The sequence below is a fragment of the Antrostomus carolinensis genome, unplaced genomic scaffold (genome assembly GCF_000700745.2).
Source record: "Antrostomus carolinensis isolate BGI_N321 unplaced genomic scaffold, ASM70074v2 scaffold14393, whole genome shotgun sequence".
Lineage (NCBI taxonomy): Eukaryota > Metazoa > Chordata > Aves > Caprimulgiformes > Caprimulgidae > Antrostomus > Antrostomus carolinensis.
The window spans coordinates 24,165-46,735 of record NW_010305948.1 but is presented as its reverse complement, the minus strand read 5'-3'; the positions used below and the strand labels follow the sequence as shown (position 1 = coordinate 46,735).

At 36.8% G+C, this 22,571-nt stretch overlaps 1 protein-coding gene across 1 annotated transcript in view; it reads right to left on the bottom strand.

Moving 5' to 3' along the window:
* Positions 1–22,571, bottom strand: part of VPS35L (VPS35 endosomal protein sorting factor like) — a gene marked incomplete at its 5' end in the record, with an annotated part of 49,963 nt that overhangs the window by 4,769 nt on the left and 22,623 nt on the right. The window contains 8 exons of the mRNA XM_010164954.2: positions 2,303–2,421; positions 4,117–4,282; positions 5,307–5,446; positions 15,572–15,686; positions 16,861–16,938; positions 17,753–17,851; positions 19,805–19,868; positions 22,527–22,571. The exon at positions 22,527–22,571 is cut by the window's right edge and continues 27 nt beyond it. Of these exons, the coding sequence (XP_010163256.2) occupies positions 2,303–2,421; positions 4,117–4,282; positions 5,307–5,446; positions 15,572–15,686; positions 16,861–16,938; positions 17,753–17,851; positions 19,805–19,868; positions 22,527–22,571 (826 nt within the window). The remainder of the gene's footprint in view (positions 1–2,302; positions 2,422–4,116; positions 4,283–5,306; positions 5,447–15,571; positions 15,687–16,860; positions 16,939–17,752; positions 17,852–19,804; positions 19,869–22,526) is intronic.

The window sequence follows — 22,571 nt, the reverse complement described above, 5'->3', positions numbered from 1 at the left end:
GGGTTGAAAGGAGAAGCCCTCAAGAAGGTACCCAGCAACTGCTTTCTACTGTTCCATTTCTGATACTAACTATAAAAAGCCCAGTACCTATCATCTGGTACATGGGAAGACTGCCATCCTAACACGGCACTGCCAACGACACAACAACATGCTCTTAATGTTTTGGATCAAAAGTGATGTTTGAATAAAACACACTCCATCTGGACATCTATCACTGAGTAGCAAGAGGCAAGATATTGACATTTCTAAGAAACCTGGAGCATAAGATTAGTCTTCCACCCACATGAAGGCAGAAAGGATTCACTGATACACGCTGTCATGACCAGAAACAGCTTGAACTTTACAGAACCGTCCAGAACTGAAAATTTCCATTTAAACACTGTAACATAAATGAAGCATTCACTAATATTGCAAAAAGGCCATGCTGTGTTAACATAAGATGCATTGTTCTCTTCCAAATTGCCATTTTGGTGAAAGCATTTTATTGTGAGAAAAATTTATTTTCTCTTATAGCTTTTAAAGGAAATGAACCAATAAAAACCCAGCATCATCAGAGGCTTGTTCATTTAAAGAAGCAGCCAAGCAGATGAATAATAAAAGGTCACCAACGCTGAAGCAACCCAAATACCAAAGTAATTTTATTATCAGTTCTACTTAAGCGGAAATGGAGCACGCTCTGATAGTATTCTCAACGCCACTTTCCTCAGCAACAACAGCTTCCTCAAAAAAACCATTCTTACAAAACAATTTTTATCTAAATCTCTCGAGGACTTTCACTCAAAGCAAAATAAACTCTCCCCTGCTTTGTAAATAAGGATGGACAGAGGAGTAAATCTAAGGCCACAGAAGCAAAGGCATGGCAAGGACCTATATCCGTGCTGCTTAGCTTTAAATCCAGTTTTCTGTGCAACAACTGCTTCAGTGAAATAACACAGGATCTCATTACTCAAAGTATTAAGCTTGAAGCAAAAAAAATAAAAAAATAAAAAAATAAATCCTTTCAGAAAGCACAGATTTCAAGCCCTACAAACATTCCCACCCACATATTCCATATAGGACTCAGATACAAAAAATCCTCAATACCTGTCCTCCAGGTATCTATCACTTAACACATTCTGTATTGGCAAACACTGCAGGCTACTGTGCAAACAGGCTATCTAAAAAAATAAATCCATCAAATTAATCAGCCCCTGCCCTCTCATTTCAGTATACAAGCCACAAGAGTTCTGTCATTACAGAGCAGTCTAGTAAGGGGTGGTTAGGAAGTTGTGGAGAGGCTCAATCTCAGAAACAGGTACATGAGCAGAACAGTAAGTTCTCATTATTTCATTAATGAACATTAGTCACCTGCCTTTCACATACAATCCATTAAGCTATATTTGATCTCTTCAGGGCCTCTGAACTCCAGTCAAGAAATTCAATAAGCTGCCTAGAATTTTCTTTACTTGATATTGCACAAACACAAGTCTGTACTAAAAACAAGGTAAAGCCAAAACACCTTTTCCCTTCCTCTCCACCTCTCTCCTGACTTCATCCTAGCACCTGGGATGCAAAACTTGTACAAATTAAAGGTCGTTTCCACTGCATTTCACCCATAACAGACTAAATGAATTTGCACATTGCCCATTACAGAACTGGACATTTCAGGGTACTGTTAACTTCAATGGCAAGAAAATACAGATTATTTACAGAGAGAGAAAGGTGGCAGCCAGGAGGAAACAACAGGGAGGACAGACATGGAGCAGATTTTAGGCATAACTACACTGCAGCCAAAGGGGTGACTGTGGCACTGTCTCTAATAGCATCACAGAGCTCATTATAGGCAGAAAGACTCTCATATCCCACACTGAGCATCATATTTCCATAGACTACACCAGGTCTCAAGTCATTTAATTTAAAGCTAAGTGTAGCCTCACTAGGCTGCTCTGCAATCACCATTCTGTTCTGCAGCAGAATCACATCCTTTGGTGCACGGCCACAGTCGATGCCACAGGGTATATACCAGGCTAGCTTCTACTGCTTGTTGGTTCTATCAGACTATCCATGTACAGCATAAAGCAACTTTAGCCTGCATCTTAGAAATGTATTATAATTGCTACATGATCTCTTTCACATCATTAGGTCTTTCCACCACAAACCTGCCTATGTGATTGACTCACTTTCTAAACACATAAAATAATTTAATTTCCTTTTGTTGTAAGGTCCATGGAGCTTTCTAAAAGCCTGGCTGAGAAGGTGGTCTGTTTATTCAACTGCAAAGTAATTTTGGTTTTGTATTGAATCAAGCAGAGTTAGAACATACCTCCTCTTTTCCAAGGGTTTTCAGATGATCCAGGATCTGTGCTATCACTGTTTCACACAGTTTATTAATTTCAGCCAGGAACTTGGAGTCTCCACCATACAGGGTATCATTGGAATCAACTGCAGAGATGAATTCAAGCTTAGGTCTGGCTAAAGAGCTATGCATTGGTTTACTACTGAAAACACTAGCTATTTATAGAAAACCAGATTTGGAAGTTATAAAATGACCCTCCTCCATGAAACACAAACAGAACAATCTTGTTTAAGTGGCTACCACTTGGTTGCTTACTATGTCCTCTTGATTTTAGGAACAAAACTCTGAAAAGAATCTTCTAGCTTAAAGCCAGTTCTGCATTCCTGGATGCAGCCAGGTTAAAAAATATCTGCCAGACTTAAATGCAAAGCACCATATAGTGTCAATTTTCACTTTTTCCACAGAGACAGATTCCCTGCTCCCATCAGTTTAGAAGAGTACTGCCACCATCTTCAGTGGCAGCAGGACTGGGACAAACAGTTTATGTTTTACTTAGTGAAAACAACAAGATTTTCAAAGGAAACTGCATTTTATGTTTTGGTTTTGATTTCTAAAATAAAACCTTGATTACCTCAAAGTCACAGAGAGAAATTCTGAAAGTGTATTTTCAACTTCAAAGCCCTTGGACATTTTTAGAGTTTATATAATTGTGATTTTAAACACGTGATCTGGCCTCATTTATTTATAATGCCTTACTAAGAAGTAAGTTACAAGAAATTTGTAAGTTTAAGTGTATTCTGAGTAAATCAGAGAACACATAAGATAAAAGGTGATCCCCTGTTCCCAAGTAAACTTCATTTTAAGTACATGGTCCACCTAGAAAAAAAACAGAATCCAACTACAGGGGAAAAATTATTAATTAGTATTTCCATACTTCTCTCCATTGAAATTTAAATAATTTAAATTTCTCATCTTGAGATTATGCAGTTATTCTGGTCATACAAAAAAACTGAATGAAACCAAAAGCAGCTAAACCACATGTCCTTACAGAATGTGAACAGCAGATTTTCTAGAGTAGTTGTTCAACTGACAACTATTTTCTGTGCTGCTAACTGCAAGAGATATTATTCTTGTCATGGCTGGTAACTCTGACAGACTATTCTCCAGAAGAACTGCAGAATATATTCCAGCCTGCCTCTTTGTGAAGACCTATAAAACTAAGAAAAAGTCAAACTACCTTGGCCTCTCAGACTAACTAATCTTGCCAGTAAGCTTTAAAAGATGTGATTAATAATCTACCTTAATTTAGTAACCTTTCTATGATCAGAAGGCAAACTGTCAAATTTTAGAGTAATCAAAATATTATTACGAAAAGCCTACAGCCATTTTACAAAATGCAAAATCTTTAGAATTTTTTTTTCTAGTTACTCTAAAGAATTTTGTATGTCACCACCCCAATTTCCAAAACTGAAAGCCTGCCTTCAAAGCAGCAAATACACGATTTCAATAATGAAGACCAGGCATTACACTCTGAAAACTGGAGTTGTTAATAAATGTGAATGAAATACAAACAAGAAGTATAATTCAAGGTGACACTTTAGACTACAATAAAACCCTCCATACATATAAAGTTCTAATATTTACTTGAAAAATTCACAGTTCTAAATATTTGCACCAACACCATAATCCTGTGATTATTTTAAGATACAATATCTAGAAGAAAAGAATCTATTCTGTTAGACTGACTAACCACTGACCTTCATTAACTAGGTACAGTGATAACACAACACTATAAATTGCATGGTGGAACGCGAGGATCCAGAGCCACCCTTATGTATTACCTTTATCTACATGGTAGATATATGCTTCTTGAGTCATCGCAGACAGCAGATGCAAAACATTAGCATAAATCCTGACTTTGTCATCGCTGTTATCCTCCCAGGTATAATCCTGGATCACATTGAGTAATCCTCGCACAAGAAACAACACTCCTTGTTCTGGATGGTCCTGCAGAAAAGAAGAGGTAAGTCAAAACCACCACAAAAACCCAAAACAAAAATGGGATTATTTGCAGTTATTCAGGGGTTCAGAGTCACAATATTAGCTCTATAAAAGCAAAAACTACAATATAATTAAAACTGACAACTACTTTTCTGAAGTGTGCTTCCTGCAAATCCATTTAAAAATTTGTTTCAGTTTCCTTCCAAAATGCCCGTTTGACCCATAATCATAAACTGGATCTAGGCAGACCAGCTCTGAAATGAGCTGTTAACAGAGGGAGGTAAAATCTTCAAGCGTTAGGTTTCCACCACAGCGAAATCTTCTGAGTCAAAGGCCTGTCTTTCTTCTCTAAGGTCAACAAAATACCTTGGTTACATAAGTCTTCTCTCAGGTCTTCCGGATTAGTTTACAATTTTTCCTCATCTTTCAGCTACAGTTTAAAATATAGGAAGGAAAATTACACATATCTCTCTATTTAAACTAGACAATTAGTTAAAAATTGGAAGGGTGTAGAATGGTAGTATTTTGTAAAATATTCATTAGAAGAGGAAGGTTATGCCAAAACACATCTTCTACTTATTGTTTTGACTCAAAAGATTAGGCACTCTATAACAAATAAAGTAACTGAAATTAACAGAAACTAGAGCTCTATATTCTTCCTCTCCTCGGGTACTAGATTTTATGAGTGCTCAGCTAAAATACAACTTTTCTGCAAGGATCTATTAAAACAGTAAATTATATTTACACAGTTAAATGATGGTGAGATTTCTCTCTACTCCAAATCCAGTTAGGTGCAAGGGGCTACTGAGAGAGGCAATGCTGTACATCTACCTCTGAACAACTGCTCTGCCTCCTCATTTTGCACTGCAGTGAGTGATTTTGCAGCCAAGGAGCAAATCGGTTCAGCTTGTTGATGGAAAACCAACCACTGCATCTCCCACTCCCAAAAGCCCAGTCTACTCTAAATTTTTAATCAGGAAAGTCAAAATGGTCTACTAGCCTATGTGCTATTCACACACACACAACTTACCGGAACAACTAATAACGTGGAAAAAAAATTACAAAGGAATTCCAGGAGGAAGGCATCAGAAGGTCGCATCTTTCCATCTACACTGATCATTTTGGGCACTTCAGGAACAAGGCTCACTGCAGCTTTGAAAAAAGCATCAGCTACAAAATAAAAATAAGTGACTGTATTATCACTCCAACTGCGGTGGCAGTCATGCCTGAGATTCAGTGGTTGCTTTGAGTTTGTTTCAGACAGGCTACAGAAAATGTACGTATGCTTAAATGCAAAGAAACTCGAGACTCAGCGGTCAAATCTGTGGTAATTCAAGTGATGTCATTTTTTCAAAAGAAGTTCCCACATCACTTGAGAATTCTGAAATTATAACTCTTCCCCTTTGCTTAACAAGAGGACACCATTGTTTCAAATATATTGTGTATAAAAGAAAAAAAAAATAGCACACAATTAAAAACTGACATCTAAAGAAATGCTTATGCCAGGAGAATGGGGAATCCAAAGGAGGGGAAAAAAGCATATTAGATCATGCTAACTTGTTCACAAATTCATTCACAAAAGGCTGGGTTTTTATATATATATATATATGTATGTATGTATGTATGTTCCTTTTAACTTATATGGAAGTATAGACAACTTCATTTTTCTAAGTATTTGCAGTCATTTTACTTAAAATATTAATATTGTACCAGAACCTGAAGTATTGCTGGTTACCTAGACAAAATTATTCTTTCCAAGAATCACAATACAGGAATTATAGAAACCATCCACCATTATGGCCTTGGCAAAATAGCTATTAAGAAGTTTTTCATAACTCTTTATGTCTCTAATCCTACAAAAAAAAAAAAAAAAAACAGACCCCAAACTGCTAGAACATCCATTCCTCAGTTTATTAAGTTAATACTTAGAAATTAAAACCACTATTTTCCATCTTACCCTAGAAGACCTCCTTATATACGCTAAGAGTTCACAAAAAAATTTCTGACAGCAGCATTCTTTTGCACTTTCTTTGCTACATTCCAAAATACCCATGTATCCAAATCCCATTCACGCTGTTTAGCCATATACTTCAGAATTAATTCTGTATCTTTATTTTACAGGAACAGAGACTGAGGCCATGAAATCAAGTTTCAGCAAAGAGAAAGAGAGAATTCTTGGTGAGAGCCAAGAGGTGTAACATGACTGGGATGGAGATACCACTGACAGGCATGCACCGGCATTTCCCGGAGTGCAGCCTGCTCTGGAAAAATTCATCTGAGCACATGAGACTCCAAGCAAATTTGCTAAATATAGTACCAACTGGTATCTAATTTAAGCTTATGAGGAATACCAGTGAAGCATGTGCTTTGGAAAAACTGTAATTCTTCTGACTCTTTATTTCTTCTCAGCACACAAGTGCTCAAGCCCTTCTGAACTTTTCAGTGCTTGGAACGCAGACCCCTTCAGTCAAACACCATCCTGCCTTTTATTCAGTATGTTTATTTTGAGGTGAAAGAATAGGTTTTTTATTTATTTCAAACAACATATAAGTTTACACAGCCAGCCCAAAGGAAGGTAAGTAATCTTTCTCTGAGCTTTATTAAAGGAAGGAGAGCAGCAGCAGATGTACATTCTAGCACAAGTACATTAATTGCTGTCACTTCCACAGTTGTCTCAGCAGAAAAAAAAAAGTGCAAGCCCCATATCACCATATAATCAAAACATATGAACAGACAAATGAAAAGATGTGTGTCAGAAAATAGTCTGCATACCAAAGTACCCATGTCTGTGCAGAGAATACTCCTGCTTCTGAAGTTATTTCATAAAGGGACAGGAATGTGTGCAGCAGTCTCCACAAGAAAAGAGAAGAGCTGCAAAGTACCTCACCTTAGTTTACTGTCTGCTCTCCCAGCAACCGAAGTCCTAAACATCCTCCTCTAAACTTCTGCCTTAGCACAAAACCAAAACCTCTTATCTTCACTATGAAAAACTGCAATTTGATTCGATTTACACTTCTGACCTCCTGGCATTGCTGCAAATGAGAGCTGCCTTCTCATCTGGTTGAGCACCTCCAGAGACATGAGCTCCCTCGCCAGACCTGCCACAGGAGCTGTGTACCCAGCTCCTCCTCTTCAAGTGACTGCTGCTGGGAACAAGGAGAGACCCATCCACACCACAGACAGCTCACTGGGCCCTGCCCTTGCTGCAACAAGCTCCTCTTGTGCTTCCATCACAAAAATCTTCCCTAGCCACAGCAGTCACACAGCTGCTGCCTCCCTGCCTTCTCCAGGCGGCCGCTGTCCCCTTGCCCCTGCTGCATGGTTGTGATGCAGGTCACCCTGCAAGCCCCCACCTCCGGTCACTATCTCAGCACAATGGGGAGACAGCAAGGCTCTTGCCCCCACACTTAATTTTCTTCCTTGCCTCCTTCCACCTTACGCTGGAACACTAAAAGCACATTCACCCAAGGTAGACATGCTCCCTAAGAAGCAAAAATAAAGTAAACTCACATTAATGCAAAGGCTTTATTAGAGACTATGCAGAAAACTAACTGTCCTCCAAACACTACCACCCTAATTCAATTGTAGAGAGGTGTCAGAGTGTGCATCATATGCTCTGAGTTTGGAGGAAGTTTACTAAATAGGTTGTTAGCTATTTAGTGCTATTTAGTCACCAGAAGTGCTATTTTCTTAATAAGTATAAAGTAAGTATCAGTGTTTAATTCTGAATTACAGTAATTATGAGGTTATGCAACAGTGCTTTTTCTATATCTTTTAAAAGTCAATTTATAAAGCTATTACTGTAGAGATGTTTCAAGACAGAACCATACACTCACTTTTTCTGGCTTCCAAAAAGCTATAAGGAACCATCTAAAAAGCACCAAAAAACCACAATGATGTTATGTTATTGGTTTGTTGTTGTTTTGGTTTTTTTAAAAAAAAGAAGATAAAGTCTTCTTCTGGTGAAGGATGCTGTTTTCTTATCTGTCTAAAGTACAATACCGCTTCTAAAGTGAGGCACTGTTAAGTTGGATAAGGGGAGAGCAGCCTGTGCATTACAACAAATCATCATGATAAAGTCTTCCCAGACTGCTGTTAATATCTTGTGCAGTGCTCCGAACATGACATACTTCATGCTTCACTAAATTTATCCTTTCACAGCAGCTCCTTCATTTTGGTTGACCATAATCCTATAAATCTTTCCCCCGAGCATACATGCTGACCTTCAGGTTATGAAAACTAATAGTCTTGGATATCCAAGTCAGCACTTCCAGTAATACCCTCCTACAGAAAAGGAAGTGAAATTGGTGTTGAATGTTTTGCTGTTGTCACTATTCATTATGGTACATACACACACATTTAATTATACATACACACAAATGTATGTACCTCTATATATTTCTATACAGCAATCTCTCTACATATTAAAATATAGCTTACATTGTATTTGCTGCATCTGTGATAGTCAATTAAACGGTACTAATTTAAGATTTCAAGCAGGTAAAAAAAACAAGGAGGAACAAAGCCATTAGAGACAGGAAAACAATTAAGCTCCTTAAGTCCACCTTCAAAGAGCAAAAGAGAGCGAGTTTGACATACCTACACAAACTATTTTTAGTCACAGATACAATTACACAAGGCTAAGTTGACCCAAAGGACAAAACCAGGGACCATACGCAGTGTTCTGCATTCCACGTCACCTTCGTGTCCTACAACACCAGCAAGCATATTTTAATACTCCAAAGATTTTGCTTCCACACCTGACAGATGTTGGAAATTGAATGAAGCCTTGTACTCCAGTGCAAAAAATTAACAGGAAGCAAGCATGGGGTTTTTGGTTGCCTTTTTTATTTCTGTTAAATAAATTAACACATTACTGTTTTGACGACCAAGAATTGCAAACATTTGGAACTCCTTCTCCTCACACTGGTGAGGTCACTGTTAAGAGTTCTGTCACATTGTTGAAATGTGGTTTTCCCTTGAGCTATTGAACATTCTCCATCTTAAAACCCTCTACCCATCAATTCCAACCCAGGAACTACAAAGAATTATTTGAAGTAACAAAGATGAAATAAGGCAATGAATGCATGGCTGCTTGATGAAGTGGAATGTACGATGTTAATTCATGCTATTTCATACTATGAATTAGCTGAAGATAAAAAAGTAATTATGTTGAAGAAGCTAGCCAGTGCTAGTTTTAGGAATTGCTTGATTATAAGTTGTTAGCAAGGCCTTGGTACTTCCAGACAAAGGCATGCAGAGGCATAAGTGGAAGGGAAGATTAGTACAGGGAAATTATACAGTGTGAGCAAAACCACTGGATACAAGATATTTTATTGTTAAGTTGTTGTCAGTAAATGCAACACACACTACCCTCCCCCCAAAAAACTCCAAAAACCACTGACCACAAATTTCAGCGTGCCTCTCTAAATTTCATGTAATCCCTAAAGGCTGTGAGGTAAAGTATCGTCAGCAGTCTTCAAAGAGAGCTCCATTAGTAATAATGGAAACTTTGAAATAATAAATGCTATAGTTAAATATTGCAGTTTCTCCTGGTTATTATGGGGTGAAAAAATGAGATACATTGAGATACATAATGGTACAACACTGAAAAGTCAGTATGTTTTTTGCAAAGAGAAATCATTCCTCAGAAGTCTCTCAAATTTTCCAAAGAATCAGCAAGTTTGTGTTTAAAAGTGATCCAGACAATGCAAATACTCAGAATTTTAAAAAACCCCAACCAAACAAACAAAACCCCACCAATCTTCCTCATACAAAAGGCTTTTAAAACAACTCATCTAAGAAAAGATAAGGAGGAAAGTCCCCCTGAGGATTCATAACTTAGTAACAGATGAGGTGGAAGGAGAAAGGAGCAGAAAGGTTTTGCGGAGAGACACGTCCTTACAATGAGCTGGGAGGTGACAATGTCTGCAGACTAGTCTGGAACGCGACTGCAAAGCATCGCAGATACATCTCATGAAAGATTTTCAAGTCATTATAGATAGTTTCCTGAAAACTACATCCTCAACAGCTGTGGAAAGGCAAGGCAATTACAAGAATCATTAGGACAGTAATGGAAAACTGAGGTGTCATTTATATAGCTGTTGTGCATTTATACCTGGAATACAGTCCTGATTTTCCTGTTTCCAAAAGGATAAAAAGAAGATTAAAAAGGTACTAAGGCATGGAATTGTTTCCTTATTAAAAAAGACTATATTAACACAAATTCTTCAGGAACTTATGAAGTCCATCATCTGACAGACAGCATGAAGAAAACAAACCAAGGATGACTGAATTTTTCACAGTATCACTAGTAGATCAGCTGCATGTACTGAAACACTCACCTAACATTTAAAAAACATACAGAAACACATTCCTAATTAGTAGATTTCTAAGTAGCATTTAACTGTGGAACTCAATGTCACATGAAGTTACAAAGGCCAAAAAGTAAAACTGACTAAGAAATTACATTCCTAAGGGTTAGTCCATCTATTTTTATTAAATACCGTGGTTCATATGCAACCTTTGTTGAAGGATGTATTTAAACAACCTGCAGCTGAAAGCCAGGAAGCATTGTTCTACATTATTGTCTCCTTTATGTTCCCTTAGTAGATGCTACTGGACACTTGCAAAAACAGGTCATGGACTTGTAGAACGGACAAACTGATATCAAATGCTAGTCTGAAAAGCTTACAGAGATGTCACCTCTCTCAAATCATATAGAAAAGCTATTGGCTGGAATAAAGAAAGAAACAAGAAAAAACTCAGTGAATGGGAGAAGTTTCCATCTGTGGAAATCCCAGGTAACAGTACAAATCATCATTTTGCTTAAATAAAGCAACATTTAGTATTACTAGTAAGGAAAACAGTATCTCGTCAGATTCTCCCAGAGCTACCTTGCTGCCTTCAAGAAAAAAAGTATTTAAAAAGATAACAGATACAGCATATACAGATCTCATCAGGGAAGCATAAGCCAAGAAGTCCCAAAATCTGTAGCTGAGAAAACTTCTTCAGGTTCTTATTTCCCTAAATTCTTTACCTCAAATTCTCTCTATTTATATTCCATTCATATCAGATCCATAAAGATTTTAGGAGATTAAGAAGAAGTATTGAAAGTTGTTATCTAATGGTACCAAGAAAATACACTAAAACATTAGGTTGCCCAAGGAAGTTGTGGATGCTCCTCCCTGGAAGTGTTTAAGGCCAGGCTGGATGAGGCTTTGAGCAACCTGGTCTAGTGGAAGGTCTCCCTGCTGATGGCAGGGGGGTTGGAACTAGATGATCTTTAAGGTCCCTTCCAATCCAAACCATTCTATGATTCTATGATTAGACTGTGATTAAAAATTACTCTTCAGATATTCCATACTGTACTCTCTCCAAAGTGTGTCTGAAGCCTGTCATATTTAGATATATTCATGGAAAAGTAACATTCTCTGAAGTAGAAAAAGAAATTCCTTTTGCAATCTACTTGTGAAACTGTGTTTCATCTACATCTGAAGAACAGAACAAATATCTAGAAGTACTTTAAGCACAGTATGCTTCAGAATTAAAATCTGCGCTTGCTAAACAAAAAGATTTGCATCAGTTGATCTGGGGGAGAAAGACTCTCCATTTTTATGAAGTTTTATGTTTGACAATATCCTAGTGAAATTACTCACATAGAATCAGTTTAATTACTTTACTCACTCAGCATGTTACTTCTGAAGTAAGGCAAGGATTTCACAGCCTTTAAAATAAAAATGCCACTCAACACATCTTACCAGAAAATTGCGTCATCTCTACCCACCTGCTGAAAGCTGTGACCAACAAATAAAAAAATCACTGGTTGTTCTCTGACAGACAAAAGCCACATTTCCACAGGTAGGAAATGTGTGCAATTAAAATAATACCTATATCCCAGAAATCCAGAAAGTGACACAATGGAGCATGCATTTAATCTCACCGTAGTCTGAGCGCTCCCTGTGACAGAAAGTATGACCAATGAGAATTTATTATTCTGTGCTGGCCCCATGCAACGTTCTGTGGCTCAGTTGAAAAAAAAAGGAAAAGCACATCTCCCTAAAATCTAGGATCTTCTTTTCTAAGGAGGGCTGTTAATAAGCTCTCCAGAGGTACAAACTATGTATCCAGGACAAAATCACCTAAAATATTCTGAATGTAATTACGGGTTAATTTTATTTAAAGCACTTTCTGGGAGCTGGAGGCAAAAGAGACAAGAGTCATGTTTAATACATGTTGAGCAACATACCTGGACAGACATCTGTCAGTGAATTAATACTGGACTTTTAATGAACCTATAAATTCATGTTTCTGACCCAATTCAATTGTATTAAACAAAATCTATCCCAAGAAAAATTACAATTACAGCTTTCTAATACTGAAGTATTTGAGTGAGTTCAGACAATCACCACATAGTTGCTTTGATTAACAGTGTGGCAAAGCCCAGCAGGCAAGGCTCTGATTTGATAGAGGAAGTTGGAACAGTGAGACACTGATAATCTACTTCCACTGCCCCTTGAGATTGTGAATGAGGCAAAAACCAAACTCCACCAGTGATAAGCACATTAGCTGTGACTCGCCAGTTGTTGGCAGTTTATCAGTGCAATCCTCAGACTGGCAAACTATTCACTGTTATGGCCTGCACATCCTCTTTATAAAAAACCCCAATCTTTTAAATTCCTCTTATCTACCCCAATAGGTCACTTTACTCCTTTTTCAAGTTAAATACATTGGCAATTTAATCTTCCTATTGCCAACAGAAGTCTGCCCTGTGAAATTCAATTTTGTTACATCTGTAAGTGAAAACTCATCTCACTGAAATAGCTAGACTCCCTGTAGGAACTCATTTTTTTTAAAAAGCAAGAATTTAAGTCACTGAAAACAACAGCTGTAATCTTTAAAGAGAAACTGCATGCACATGCACACCCCACTGGTGACTCAGCTATCAGATCAGGTACATTACCTTTCAGTTTTATTTCTCTTCCCAATTTTAAACTGATTAAGCTCACTCCAATCAGCATGAAATAAAGGTTACACACAAGGCACAATTTCACTTCCTAGCCTAATGCTATCATTAATTGCACATTCTGAAAACTTCACTTCATGCTGCGTTGGCTTTAGTAGATCAATGTCTAATTTGCATCAGTTAATTCAGTTAACTGACTGGATTTAAATTTGCTGTTATGAATTAATCAGTACTTCTTATACAAATTAAATTGATTCAGTTGAGATACAGATTAAATTCTGTTAAAAGTAACTTTCAAGGACAGGTTATCTGACTACAATACACCAGAATATGCAAAGACAGTTCACAAAAAAATGTTTCAAGACTGGCGTCACTGTTGCCTAACCGGTTAACACATGCTAAATTACTCGTGCAAGTGACATCTCTCTGAATACAAATTATGCCCAAAATAGCTTTTCTATAGGAAGTAAAGTGTATAGCAATAAAACCTTGTTAAATGAAGTGAGTTACTGAACACCAATTTTGCATGTGCTTCATTTCAACAAAAACTGAGATGGATCAAATCCTCTCTTTAGCTTGTGGGTCTAAAATTCAAGAGAGAGTGAATAATAAATATGCATTTTAAAGACTGAACTCATAATACTTTGCATTTACCTGCTACCTTAAAAGATTTCAGACAAGGATCCTATTCATTGTTTAGTGAGTGCACCGCGTTCACATGTCAAACAGCAGCTGTGCACATTTATAAACCCTCACACTGAAAAATGTGGACAATTATGGGGGCCCAGGAGTCTCACTCAGAGATGACTTGGATGACAAAAATAGTGGGAAAGCAGTTTATAGATTGGAATATTATTAAACCACAATGTGGGTCCCAGCATGGTGTGGGCATAGTCCTCAAAGACCAAATATTACAGAAAAACTGCTTTGGATTTGCTTCCAACAAGAGATGCATTGCAATACAGCAACAATAAAAAAAATCGATACAAAAGATAAGGTTAGTGGGGTCAATTAAACAAAGTACCACAAGGAGAAAAAGCAAGTCCATTTTTGGTAAATTCTGTTATCTACAAAGAAACTGCACAATACTAACTGCACAACAACAGACTTTGCAGCTCTTTTATTTGCACAACATACTTGACACAACAGCCAGCTTTACCCTAAATCCCTCTGCTTTGCTACACGGGCAGCATCAGCTTCAAAACAAAGAAATACAACAGTCACCCTGTACTAAAAAGTCTTAATCAGCATCCTAAGTCAGCTTGTTTGTGCAGCTGGAACTTACTGGTAAATGCAGAGCTTGGAAAACAAGCTCTCGTGAAGAAGCACGGAGCTAAAACAAAGAATTAATAGCCACAACAAAAGATGTTGCAAAGTAATCCAATTTATTACTCTCACAGCTCCACTGAAAACATGTAATGGAAAAGCATTTACCATTGGAAAGCAGCCATTTAAAGTCAGTGTTAAAACTGCAAAACAAAGTAGAGTGACATCACTTCAAAAAGGAGAAGGAAGACACTGCAAACAGTTAAAAGTATGAGAAAGCTTTCAGAATAGGTAACAGTCTTGCATTTGTGATATGAACAGGAACAAGATCATATTAAATGGTGATACAGATTTAATGCTCACTCTGGTCCCAGAGTAGCACCAATTTGTTTCCCCAAATCACTTTTTGTCAGAATTTCCAATTACTGAAGACTGAGCTAACAGGATGGCTAAAAATTGTACTCAGACCCTGGTTCAATCAGTAATTCAGATCAAAAAAATAAAATATATTTTTTGTTCTTCATATTACCAGGTATTATTCCATTGTTTCACTCTGATATAGTGGCATATTTTCTTAGCTAAGCGTTTATCACACATGCACTGTGACAGAAAGTTCCTGGTGACATTGACCTAAGTTTTAATTCTTATCCAGCTCATTCCAGGATTTTGTCAGCCTTTGAACTACTACACAGATGAACTGGTTTCTTTTTCCACAGTTAGAAAAAGCACATCATTTGGGATTAGAGAGCTTGCATAATTACACAGCAGAAAAACATTCCTTGCTTTCCATAATTTCAAAGTAATTTAGGACAACCTACCTCATAGCTATGACTATGTCAACGAGAGTCAGCTGTCTTGGTTATTTAGATCGCAGGATTAGTGTTAGAATTGCAGAGTTGCTTTAATATTACAAGTTTTCACTATAACAGTGCTTGAAACAGGGCTGTATTTTAATTACATCATAAATATGTTTATATGACTTATGATTTCAACCAAGTTCTAATTCACAGCTAGAAATATCTCTAAAATAAGAAAACCTTTAAGTAGACAAGTTCATGCCTTACCTTGTGAAAGGCACTGATTTGCCAGAGCAACCTGCCCAGAGTGTAGATACAGATTCAGACGTGTAAAGATACTGCTCAGAGATGGAATTGTAATGAAGCAGAAGGCAACGCAAGCCTAAAGCAAATAAAAACAAGAAACTGAAGAAAATTCCTAACTCAGAGTTACAGCGATCATTACTGATTTCATACAGGATCAGGAATCAAAATCTGTAAATCAGTTTTGGGAAAGACTTTCAATAAAAAGTAAATATTATGTGAAATCCAAAATCAGCAACTTCAAATTTCTCATTGTTTCAATAATTATAACAATAATTGTTACTAGGCATAAGCAGATTAGCACAAAAATTACTCAGACTCTATTTCAAAAAGTTCCCCTCTCCTCAAGTAACCAGCTTGCAGCTCAAGACCAAAATGTAACTAGAAAAGCAGACTAGGGGTCCTCAGGGACAGTCATCTGCCAAGCTGGTCAAAGCAGGGGCACTGTGTATACTGGGGAGGAAGCAGATCAGCCCCACAGCCCCATGTCCCATGCTGCAGCACCAGACCTGCCGGAGCAGCCCAAGCACCTCGATGGAGCGAGTGGCTTCCAGGCACACAGAAGGTGGCCAGTGTCACCCTAGCTGTCCTTTGTCCAGGACACCATGCACAGGTGCCATGAACAAAAATCCACTCATTAATGGTAGCATATGCAAACACCTTCACAACACAGTAAGATAACTTGGTTGCTACGTTTTAGGTGTGAAGAGAGGAGCACAAGCCACCTGCATAACCAGTGCATAGTTCCAAGCTCATTTAACGATACCTACACACACTCAGAGGCACTAAAGCCAAAAGGAGTACTTTATTTGAAATTCAAATACTGATTTCATCAGAACAACATTGATATTATGAGACAGAAGTTTAAACATATTCTTTTCCCCCTACTCCCATTCTCTCTATGATTGAGTTACACAAGAATTAAGTATTTTATTTCAAATAGAATTTGAAAAGTTGAGCTTTCTAGAATTCGCATAAACACCTCTTCAGCGAACTTTCCTTTGGGGAGGGAATTGATCTTGCTGCTATTTTTTAACACAAAGATGCTATTAGATGCTCTGGGTCTTTTTTTCTTAAACTGCAGCATTTGGCTTTAGAGAGAAAATATCAACATTAACAAGACAAAATGAGACTATAAACACTGTCAAAAAAATAGTAACATATTGTCCTTGCAAAACTTATAAACTTAAGTGGCAGTAGGTAATATTATCTGCTAAGAAGGCAGTCTTAAAGTTTATTGGAGTCAGACCTACCCTGACAAACGCAGCAGTCTTTCTGGAATGATTTCCTTTCATCACCTTTCTTGTTTCCATTGCTAGTTGGTTCACAGACTACACATAAGAACCAAAAGCAAATCATTAAGAAAAATGCACAGATTTATTAGGTCAGCAGCAAATAACAAACTGCATGTTTTACTGCATGCATTTAGAGAACAGAAACTGTCAAAAGGGACCCCAATATGGTGTTGCCCTCACTATACTATTTAGTTTTCACTTGGAGAATTTTAGTGACTGTTCCTTAAAGCAAATATGATTCTGAAGCTTTGTAAAGGCAGATGTGTTGATTTATTTAAGACTTTAGATCCAACCTCGCCTCCCAGCCATAGTGCTGTCACCACCTCCTTCCTGGTGTAAAAATCATAATTTCCAGCTAACATAACGTATTAAAAAACAAAAACAAAATGATAAAAGGATTTAAGAGAAGATAAAATGTTGCAAAGGAATCAGATGCAGCTAATGCTCACCTGACATGTGATTCAATACACAAAAGAGATTAACCTTCCCAGCCACAGCAGGACTCTGCCTGTATCTGCAGCAAGACACAGTCTAATCTCTCCTAGATAGAGGATTATAGAAGAGAGAACCCAAATTCTGAATGCACAAAAGCACTATTTATTTTATCAGACATGAAATCTCTTGCAAGACAGCCAGTGTTCTTTGTTGCAACGACACCATGCATGCCTGTCATCCAAGAACTTCAGAGAGTTTGGAGTGATAACGAGATGAGATCAAAGTCTACTTTAAAAAAACCTGATAAAATGAATTCAGACTCACTTTGACACAGACCAATAACCTGGGCAGGGAATGGGAGAACTGGAAATACATCCCCACTTACTAAGATTAATGCAGATAAAATGTGGCTTACATGAATCAACTGGACTAGAACAGGCTCCAGATTGCAAAACATTGACCTGGCTTCAACATAGAAACTCAGCTGTTGTTCAAAATCGCGTCCAAAAGAAACCTATAAAAGACAAAAAAAAAACCCCTTAGATTTTACCATTGTAGGCCATTAACTTTAAGAAATATAAAACTGCATGTAGATAAACCACAGATATTCAGAAGTCAAAATCCCCATATATTGATAAGAAAAAACCCTCTTTTTTTTAGGGTTTTTTGTCCATACTCCACATGATCATCTACTTTACAGATCAAGTATTTATCAAGAAAACAAAATTTAAATACTAGATTCATAAAGTGTTTACGAAACTAGAACTCTTGATTCTTTACAGAACAGGGACAAAGGCTTGGTATAGTTCATACTTAAAAAAGCACAACAAAAAACCTTCAGAAAAATAGAAACAGATCAGTGAACCTGTAATTACTAGTTGCTAAAGGGCCTCCAAGAGAAACCAGCATTTTCCTAACTAGATATACGAGTAAGAAAAGCAGGTTTCCCTTGAGTTTGGTTAATAAATACGTGCTTATATAGCATGACAAAAGCCTGCAACCTTGCATGCTGTCAGGAAAGAAGAGAAGTCAAAAACAACCCTTGTGTGAGAACACCCTACTTCCAACCCTCCAGATTTAAAAAAACCCAAGTACTGTCAGCTGGAGTGTCTCAGCTGTCAATTAAAAGCCTAGCAAGAGAAAGTCTCCAGGCAGTCTACATTTATGTATTCAAGTGGATTTTTTTCCTAATAGAAGTAAAGGTTACATTATTTATTATTTCTCAAGCCACATGAGAAAGAAGTTTTTACAGAATTAAAATAAAAATTACATTTAATCCATACAGTGAAAGATCAAAGGAACTGCACCAGAAAACAAAGGATTGCTTCTTACATTACAGACAAATGTCTCTGCCTTTCCTCTATGTGTGCAACTGCTGATTCTTGAGTTCTAGTCACAAGAAAGCTTCTCTAAAAATGTAACATCTTCCACAAAAAAGCCTGACTGTAAGGATGACTATTACAGCTGCTTTTCCCTCCACATCTTGATGTGTGCTGGTTTAAAATTTATAACTAGTCATTTTGCTGCTGTGGGATTTTTTTTTTCCCCCTAAACCAAGGCTATAAAGCCACATCAAATATTATTCAATGTGGGAAAACCTGGAAAACCTCCTAAAGGAAATTATACAATATTATACTGCATATAAAACTTAATAAAGCAAAATTATATTAAAAACATATTAAATAGCAAATTATTATAGCTGAAGAGAAAGCAACCATCTAGAGATAAATTCATACAGTTGCAACAAAGAACAAAGAGGACAAGTAGAGACAAAGCCCGTCAGCTCTGACTATGTGAAAGAAACGTCAAGCATTGAAAGGACCTGGTTAGAGAACAAAAAAAGCTTGAGAACTTCTCCCTAAAACAACCCGACATCTCAAACACAACAGACAAGAACAAAAGATTTTACCGGGATAAGAGGAAGGGTTAAAAATTAATTTCAAGACAAAACAACTGGAGTTTTTGTGGGACTACTAATTTGATTATACAAATCATCTTATTTGTAAATTGAGATAAACAGAGATAAGAATAACATGCAAGTTATATTTATTTTGTGCTTTTTAAAACTGGTATTGGTTCCATTTAGAACTGGGTAGTGGAACTTCATTCACATAAATCAGTGACCTCTCTGATGCTATAATAGGCACGACTTTAATTGCTGTTTAACTTTTAAATACCTACCATGTTTTATATGAGATTTAAAAAAACTAGCAGAAAATATGATTAAATAAACAAAGTACACTTTAAACTCTCAAATTGCACCATGTCAGCTTCAACACTGTATGATATTTCCTTCAACACATGTATACATATTTGACTAAAATACACCAGTTGGGGTTTTCAATGGTCTTAAGCAAGTCAGACACAGTCTCTGATTCAGCTACACAGGCACCTGTTTCTCATGGGGATCTCATGAAAATCCAAGCTATAAGGTACACCCCAACAGTTGCACACAATTGTCACTCACCATTTTTATGAATCCATTTATCAAAGCTGCTAACATTCTTTTCTCATCCTCAAGTGTTAGTGCACTGTAAGAGAAAATTTATATGGTAAATTTTAGAATATTGCTTATTTATCTGTAAAGGCTCAAATGATACATACTAATTTATACAGTGTTGTGTCCATATAAAATATTTGCTGCACGCTAAAACCACTAAGTTCATAATTTTAGTTATAAAGCAATAAAATTAATTTTAATACTAATATCAGTAAGTCAACCATACATCAAACTAAATTCCTTTTTTTTTTTTTAAAAAAAAAGGTAAAAATTGTTAATATTTTACAGAAACTCAGATTTTGGTATGAAGAGAAATAAGCTAAGTTAATGTTCTTTACTGCAACAAGCAAACGGCTTGTGCCAGTCTTGTGTTACAGCATGAGAACAAGTAGGAATTGATTATAAAAACCTAAAGAAATTAGTAAATCTATTCTTAGAAGAAAGTTATCCTATTCAAGTGGAAAAGCTTTTAAAATAAATAGTATATGTAATGGTTAATGTATTTATTTTATGAACAACATTAGTTTATTATTTTGTTTGTTTGGCGGTTTTTGGTGGTGGTGGGTTTTTTTTCCACTACACCTGCCACATAATTTAAAAAATAATTAACATGACCTTGTTAGAATGCTGCCTTTTTGATGTTTTAGTAAGAATTGAACTAAACTGATATGTAAAAAGAGTTTATTTCAAGATTATCAGAGATACCTATTCTATAGTAAGAGTCCAAATCTGATTTGAAACAAATGTACATCACATGAAAATCCAATAACTCAAATCTGTTTCACTGAAAATGGATGAACAAAAATTTAAATTACAATTAACTAATACAATTTAATCCTTTTACTATTATATACTTGTCTCCAGCTTTGACCTTCAGTATATCAGTTACCAATTTCCTAGCTCAGACACCAGATGGGAAGAGAACAATAGTTTTATTATACAGATTCAGTAAAGGAGGAAAGAAAATCTCAGTATGATTAGCTCATTAGTGTATTGCCAATCAAAAGAGTCAACTGATGGGCTCTGAAAGGCTCAGAAGACTTGTAATAAGATCTCCAGGTCAGTTACAGGTTTCCAGTCTAAAGGCTGTTATCCTCTGACAGCTGTTACGGGGGTCAGTGAGCCCTACACAATGGGCTGGGAGCTCTTCTGTAAAAACAGACATAGGAGTTACTTTAGGCTAGCTAGAATTTGTGATGATTTGCCAATAAGAGATGGCACAACAGAACCGAGCTAATGATGTACACCACCTCATCTCAGCTAAAAGAACTGCTGGTTTAAGGGATTTCAAGGATTTCAGCAAACTATCAAAACTGTTTTGGCAAAATATCAGAGGAAGTACCAAATATGGATTGCCATAAACTGCTTAATTTTTTTAATAAGCTGTTTTAGCTTCAATATATTGTTCTATTTAAAGGTTGAAGTGGCTTTTAGTGCAACATATAGCCAAATAAGGTCCTCTAACCCAAAGTACAGCACTCTAGCTGGTATAAATTGGAATTAAATGCCAAATCTGATTTCTTTATTGGCAATAAATCTTGCATTCACAGCATATTAAGGCTGAGAAAGTTACAAGTTCCTTTACAGCATCTGCCATACTAAGAGGCTCAGGGCTTAGAGTGCCAGAACAAACTGTGCCCTCACAATTCTACTCAACCCAAACCAGAAGAAAAAAGAAAATTTTTTGCTCTTAAGATCTAGAATTTGCAGTATTGTGATTCTGGCTCTATTTTCAACCAGACACAGACTTCCGTGTGATTTTTGCAAGTTACCCACAAACCAAATTGTTTTCCACATTGCCCAACTGAATGTGATGGAAGCTTGACTTACATATGTCTGGCCAGTACTCTAAGACACTCTACATCAAAGTACTACAAAAATGGAAAGAAAATTGTCATAGTCTAAGTTTGGTACATAAACTCCCTTTTTTTCCTATTTATAAATATTTTTAAAATAAATATTAACAGAAATTACAGGTATGTCAAGTCATAATTGCTGAGAACTTGGCATATCAGAAGGCATGTGGCACAGAAAAGAAAAAAATGTTCTGACCTATACACAACTGCTATTCAAATAGTGACGGTGCAACAGGGGACCCAGGGTCTCTAACAACTGCAGCACCCCAAGTCAACGGGAAAAGAGAAAGAGGAGGATTTAGGGGAAAAACACAGATGGTTCAAGAGCTTCTCCTCTATTCTAGTTCCCCCACTCAAGTTCCTAGAGATCATCCAGGTGTCCTTTCAAAGATTTCACACCCTTTTGTAATGGCTGAAAAAAGTGTCCCAAAAAACCCTATAAGCGAATATGGCAATCTGTGCTTTAATGGCTCCATATTCACTGAAATCTCAGAAATCGTTTATTATTCACTGTAACTCAAAGATTACACTGGTTTCATCCTCAAAAATATTTTTAAAAGATTGTATTGTTTAATGTCTCTGCTTCACTAGAAAACTCTACAAAACCATTGCTACTTTGCTTTTAAAATTCTGCTTCAGTATTCAAAATAAAGCAATAATTAAAGAGCAAATGGTATGTGCTGCCACTTCACTGCACAGCTCTTCCCTCACCACTAATTGGATTCATGTCTTAATCCACCATGAAACAAACAGCCTCAGAAGTGTGAAACTGTACACCAAGCAGCCAAACTTCGCATAAGTGAAGTTATTAGTATGAGAAAAGTTAATCTTACTTCACAGAATCATGCATCGTCTTGCAGATATGCAGAAGAGCATTG